This window comes from Mustela erminea, chromosome 17 (genome assembly GCF_009829155.1).
Source record: "Mustela erminea isolate mMusErm1 chromosome 17, mMusErm1.Pri, whole genome shotgun sequence".
In the NCBI taxonomy this organism is placed as follows: domain Eukaryota; kingdom Metazoa; phylum Chordata; class Mammalia; order Carnivora; family Mustelidae; genus Mustela; species Mustela erminea.
Genome location: NC_045630.1, coordinates 70,208,236 through 70,214,750, shown reverse-complemented (window position 1 = coordinate 70,214,750; position 6,515 = coordinate 70,208,236). Strand labels below are relative to the sequence as shown.

Below are 6,515 nucleotides of genomic sequence, written 5' to 3'. Positions count from 1 at the left end.
CTGTGCACACCTCGCCTTATTTCATTCTCATAAAGCCCCTGTGACGGGTGTTATTTCCCCACTTGCAGAAGAGGAAACTGAGGTTCAGAGAAGTAACTTACAGAACGGGACTATTTTTTTTTTATTATTTATTTTATTTTTTTTAACATTTTTTTTTTAAAGATTTTATTTATTTATTTGACAGAGAGAGATCACAAGTAGGCAGAGAGGCCGGCAGAGAGAGAGAGAGGAGGAAGCAGACTCCCCGCTGAGCAGAGAGCCCGATGCGGGACTCGATCCCGGGACCCCGAGACCATGACCTGAGCCGAAGGCAGCGGCTTAACCCACTGAGCCACCCAGGTGCCCCCAGAACGGGACTATTAAGGGATGAAACCGGACTCTGAGTCCACACCTGACTCCAAGCCCGCACCCTCCTCTGCACCCGCTGGCTCTCTGGGACCCTCCGTGGGATGCGGAAGCGAGGAGCGCGCGCGGGAGGGCGGGGCGGGGCGGGGCCGGGGCGGTGGGAGCGGGGCCGGGGCGGCGGGGGGCCTGCGGGGCGCACAGCCCCGGGGCGGAGGGCGGCGCGGGGTCGGTGAGGACAGCACGAGGGGGCAGCGGGGATGCAGACGGCACGTGAGGGGCCAGGGAAGTGGGCCCGGTGGTGCCCCCTCACCCGTCGCCCCCGACGCCCCCGTCGCCCCCCGTCACCGGCTGCGCAACAGGGAGCTCCCAGGCCTGGGATCTCGTTTTACGGAGAGTGGATCTTCGTGAGCAGAGCCGGGGGCTCCGGACGCGCGTGTCCGGCCGGCGCTCTGCGGAGCTCGGCGGGCGCTGGGTCCTCCGGCGGGAACGCGCCGGACGGTCCCCCCAAGCCTCACGGCTCCTCGCTTCCCGCACCCGCCGGCCCACCGGCCTCGCCTCCGTGACACCTCGGGGCCTTGTCCGTATGCGGCGGGGGCAGGTAGGAATGCGGGTCCGGGGGAGAGAGACCTGCCCCGGGCCCCCCGACACGCGGCCGCGCGCCGAGCGGCGGGTCCCAGACGGACGCGACCGGAGAATGAGGCCTGAGGCGGGAGCACGACCCACGGAGCCGTTCTCGGGTTTATGGCCACGAATGAACAGTGTTGAGATCCGGGGACTCGGGACCGAGGGACGCGCGTCCGTCCGCGCCGCGCGCTCCGCCGCCGCAGACGCGCTCAGAGCCTCTCCGCGCCGCGCGCTCCGCCGCCCGCGCCCAGCTCCCGGCGCCACCCGCGATGCTCCGCTTCCAGCAGCGCGCGCAGGGCCGCGCGACGGGCCTGCGGGCGGGGCGGGGGTGAGGCCGGCCTGTCTCCCCGCTGGCTCTCCGGCTGCGTCCTCGCCGACGGGCACTTCGCTGTGCCAGAAGGCTGGGCAGCAGCGTGGACGCGCCCGTGGCAGGGAAGCCCACGCGCTCCCTCCCCGTGACAGCCCCGCGCTCAGCGGCCGGCCACCGAGGGCCCCGCGAACGGGGAGCTCTGCTGGGCCCCGGGGTACGGAGAGGACATCCTGCGGCAGCTGGGACTCCGGGGAGGGCGTCTCCAAGAGGCGGGTGCTGGGCACTGAGATGGGGGGAGCAAGGACTAGCCCGCCCTCTGCGACCTGAGACTGTGCACCTGCGGCTGAGCGCGACGAGGCTTTTAATGAAAGAGTCGCGGCTCTGGAACAGCGCAGAGAAGGTGGGGAGGCGATGGCGGCAGCTCAGAGTCCGGGAGCCCCGTGGGCATCGGCACAGGGCAGTGGCGGATGAGCCTTCCCTTCCGGCCCCCCTCGCTAGAACTCACCGTCAGGAGTTGCTTGTGGGCCAGCGCTAACTCCTGTCCCAGGGTGTCCTGCAACCTCGCGGTAGCGTTCAGGTTTCTCCTCTGGCTGAGCGTCGTCTGCCACAGACAGCGAGCCTGCGAGTTTCGCCACCTGCCCCAGGGACAGAGGTAGGAGCCGGATGGGTTAGTTGGGAGTGGAGACACAAACCCCTCGGTGAGGCCCAGGGCCTCCAGGCCAGTGTCCGAGGACGGCGAGCTCCTTGAAAGGGTAACCGGAGCTAACTTGGAACCTGGGATGTGTCGAAGGAGCCATTTAATCATCACGACAGACGACTGTCACAGAAACGGGCATCTGCATTGTGCCGCAGGGAAACAAAGCTCAGGTGAGCTGCCCAAGGTGGGTCACTTAGTGGCAGGCACAGGTATCAGAGCTGTCTAAGAATTGATACCTTCTGTTATACCCTGATCCTCAACCTTAGCTAGACACATTCTAGAATCATTTGCTAAGGTTTTGTTTTTTAGATTTTTTTAAAAAGATTGTATTTGGGGTGCCTGGGTGGCTCAGTGGGTTAAGCCTCTGCCTTCGGCTCAGGTCATGATCTCAGGGTCCTGGGATTGAGCCCCATATCGGGCTCTCTGCTCAGCGGGGAGCCTGCTTCCTCCTCTCTCTCTGCCTGCCTTTCTGCCTACTTGTGGTCTCTGTCTGTCAAATAAATAAATAAAATCTTTAAAAAAATAAAAAATAAAAAATAAAAAGATTGTATTTATTTATTTGACAGAGATCACAGTAGACAGAGAGGCAGGCAGAGAGAGAGGAGGAAGCAGGCTCCCTGCTGAGCAGAGAACCCGATTCGGGGCTCGATCCCAGGACCCTGGGATCATGACCTGAGCCAAGGGCAGAGGCTTAACCCATGAGCCACCCAGGTACCCTTTAGATTTTTTTTTTTTTTTAAGATTTTATTTGACAGAGAGATCACAAGTAGGCACAGAGGCAGGCAGAGAGAGAGGAGGAAGCAGGCTCCCCGCTGAGCAGAGAGCCCGATGCGGGACTCGATCCCAGGACCCCGAGATCATGACCTGAGCCAAAGGCAGCAGCTTAACCCACTGAGCCACCCAGGTGCCCTAGATTTTATTTTTAAGCGATCTCTATGCCCAGCATGGGGCTCAGGCCGCCAAACGCAAAATCAAGAGGTGGACGCGCCACCACCTGTGCCAGCCAGGCATCGCCAAGATTGCTTTTTTTTTTTTTTAAAGACTTAATTTATTTGAGAGAGAGGAGGGGTAGGAACAGCGTGAGAGGGATGAGCAGACTCCACGCTGTGCACAGAGCCTGACTTGGGACTTGATCCCAGGACCTGGAGATCAGGTCCAGAGCCCAAATCAAAAGTCAGCCACTCAACAGACTGAACCCCCCAGGTACCCCTAACACGTAAAAGGAGTATTTGTTTCTTACACACACACACACACAAACACGCATGGACACACGCACACACACACACATGCAGGGTCTGCTTGGGTAAACCCTGTTGAAAAAAATTTTTAAATATTTTATTTTCAATTTGTTTCATGGGGGAGGGGCAGAGGGGGAGGAGAGAGAAAATATTTTTAAGATTTTATTTATTCATTTGTCACAGACAGATCACAAGTAGGCAGAGAGGCAGAAAGAGAGAGAGGAGGAAGCAGGCTCCCCGCTGAGTGGAACGCTGGATATGGGGCTCGATCCCAGGACCTGAGATCATGACCTGAGCCGAAGGCAGGGGCTTAACCCACTGAGCCACCCAGGTGGCCCAGGAGAGAGAGAATCTTAAGCAGATTCCATCCTGAGTGCACAGCCTGACCCGGGGTGTTGAGCTCCCTGATGTAGTTTCAGAATGTTGGTGAGTCTGAAGCCAACTGCCAAAAAAGAATTTTTTTTTTTCTTTTAAGATTTTATTTGTCAGAGAGAGAGAGACAGAGAAAGCACGCGCACAAGCAGGCAGAGCGGCAGGTGGAGGGAGAGAGAGAAGTAGGCTCCCCTAGAGTAAGGAGCCTGATGTAGGACTCGATCCCAGGACTCTGGGACCATGACCTAAGCCGGGCGGCTCAAGGCTCTAACGACTGAGCCACCCAGGCGTCCCAAGAAAGAATTCCCAAGGCAGAACTCAGGATGTATCTCTGGCACAAAAAGCGGTTTTATTAATGCAGGGAAGGGCGGTGGAGCGGGTCGGAGGACTGGCTGTTGATACACTTGGGAGTTCAGGGAGGTTTTTCATATGCTAAAGAGATCCCACAAGATACTGGAGGCCTCGCCTTTGTCAAGTTTAGGTTTCTCCCTCTAGCAAGCCATTAACAGGAAGACAGTTGGGAGTTTCCCCCTGGAAGTTAGGTTATTGATAATAATGCTTTTTTCTTGTAAATCACTAAGGCATTTGTAAACTGAGGGAGACTCCCATCCTCCCGGGTGTGCAAGTAGAACCGTTTGTTTGTTTTCCTTCCCTCGCTGCAGAGCCGCCAGGACTGCCTGCGCAGTTTCTCTGACCCCAGTGGACGGAGCTTAGTCCTCTCTTCCCTTCTGTTCTGTCGCCGTCAGAACCCTGAGATCTCAACCCGAGCCAAAATAGAGTCCAACGTGTAACCAACTGAGCCACCCAGGTGGCTCTTAAAGATTTTTTTAGAATTATTTTTAAAAATTTTTAAAAGATTTTATTTGACAGAGATCACAAGTGGGCAGAGAGGCAGGCAGAGAAAAGAGGGGAAGCAGGCTCCCCGCTGAGCAGAGAGCCCGATGTGGGACTCGATCCCAGGACCCTGAGATCATGACCTGAGCCGAAGGCAGGGGCTTAACCCTCTGAGCCACCCAGGTGCCCTGAAAATTTTTCTATCATATACCAGTAAGTATAGTAGTATTACCTTTTTACTATGAATCCATATGTTTAAGTTGTATTACTTAACAGTTTGGACTTTTCCTGCCGGCACATAGAGGTTTGCTCCTTCCTGTGTAAAGGCTGGCTAGTATGTTTATGTCCTAATTTTACCAGCTCAACAGTTTCTACTTTTTAATTTCTTGGTGGTTTATTTCTTTTGAAGTCATCTCTACACCCAGCTCCCCACCTGGAGATCAAGAGTTGCCTGCTCTACCTACTGAGCCCGCCGGGCGCCCCCTTCCCCACTTCTGCCAGCGAGGCCATCTGGAGCACCTGGTGCCGGCACCTTCTCCAGCTCTCGCAGGGGCGCATGCGTCAGGCCGACCAGACGTACAGTTGCCGGTTCTGAGATGTGAATTTTGAGATCTTCAGTTTTGATAGATTTCATCGTGTCTTTGTAAAAAGGCTCCATGAGTCGGACTCCCACTAAAATGACATGCACTTGCTCCCTCATGTCCTTGCTGGCTCCTGGTATTAATTATATATTAATAACCTGTGAAACCTTTAAAAATGGGCCTCTCCTACCTGATCCCAGGCCACTGCAGTCAGAGTCTTTCGGGTTAAGACCTGAGCACCTGTGTTTCAAAGCTCCCAGGTGACAGAGAGACATACAGCCTCATCTCCTCACTCACCACGTACTTACCGCACACCTACCACATGATCAACACAACAGATAGTTGCATTCTACTTAAAAAAATGAACACAAACTTCATCTCCTTTTCCTTCAGGCAACAGGCAGACCGATAATGAAAGACTGTGCGGGTAGCACCTCCTGGGGGCACTGGGAGGCCGTCCCTGCAAAGGGCTGCTTCTGCCCCCCACACAGTCGGTTCCTTCCTGAGGAGTGCAGGCAAGGATGGTATCTGAGAGGTGGCTGCAGGGGGACACGAGGGCGACAAGATCAAGTTGAGGGGTAAGGGAAGGGACAAATAGAAATTACCTGTCGGCCATCTTCTTAAATCCCAGGACCCTTTGAAAATCCTGCAAAAAAAGCAAGTTGCTCGTCTCGCTTGATGTCCAGCACCCCACCCGTGCACCCTTCACGTGGACCTCTCTTCTGACAGGGAACGGTCACTTCCTCGGGGACGGGAGAGCCAGAGCGCTACTCCGTTCGGAACAGACCAAGGAAAACATGCAGGAAGAGCTGGTATGCAGCAGCCAGCCATTACCTCAGGGGCCCCTCAGGAAACTGCCTCTGGTCAACCCAGCCCCTTCCAGCTCTGCGCACCTCTTCGACTTTTGTCACCTTTCTCACAGACATGTCCACAAGCTGGCAGGACGCAGGCTCAGGACGTGAAGTAGGATCTCCCTTCTGTCTGGTCGGTCACCCAGGATTCAGTAGTCCTAGCAACACATTCACCTCCAACAACACACCCCAGGCCTAGGACTTGATTGGTCACCTCGCCTGTTGCCCCGGAGAGCTTAAGAGAATCCTGGTTCTCCTGCCTTCTATCAGTGACAGAGGCAATTCTAGGAGCAAGGACCAAAGTTCCTAAAGGTTTCTTCTGTGGGGTCCCAGTATGATCCTAAGTCCAAAGGACATATTCTATGCCTGTTTCATTAAAAAGTAACTACAGGCCACCTGGGTGGCTCAGTAGGGTAAGCATCTAACTTGATCTCGGTTCAGGTCATGATCTCAGGGGCAGGAGACTGAGTCCCACATTGGGCTCTGCTCTCAGTGGGGAGTCTGCTTCTTTCTCTGCACCCCCCCCCCCATGCTCATGTACATTCTGTCTCGAATTAAAAAAAAAAAATGGGGCACCTGGGTGGCTCAGTCATTAAGCATCAGCCTTTCGTTCAGGTCATGATCCAAGGGTCCTGGGATCGAGCCCCTCATCGGGCTCCCTGC

General features: G+C 55.6%; 1 protein-coding gene across 2 annotated transcripts; it reads right to left on the bottom strand.

The window, feature by feature from the left end:
- Positions 1-527: 527 nt before the first annotated feature.
- On the bottom strand, positions 528-6,311 carry C17H1orf189 (chromosome 17 C1orf189 homolog). 2 transcript variants are annotated; one of them, XM_032318289.1, is made up of 4 exons: positions 5,895-6,311; positions 5,607-5,647; positions 1,785-1,914; positions 528-1,280 (listed from the first exon to the last, which is right to left on the bottom strand). In XM_032318289.1, the coding sequence occupies exons 1-4, from the start codon at positions 5,925-5,927 to the stop codon at positions 1,179-1,181; spliced, it is 306 nt and encodes a 101-aa protein (XP_032174180.1). In that variant the 5' UTR covers positions 5,928-6,311; the 3' UTR covers positions 528-1,178. The 2 variants fall into 2 exon arrangements, with proteins under 2 accessions (XP_032174180.1, XP_032174179.1); XM_032318288.1 differs by lacking the exon at positions 528-1,280 and adding an exon at positions 1,288-1,677 and having other exon boundaries at positions 1,711-1,914; positions 5,895-5,981.
- Positions 6,312-6,515: the final 204 nt, after the last annotated feature.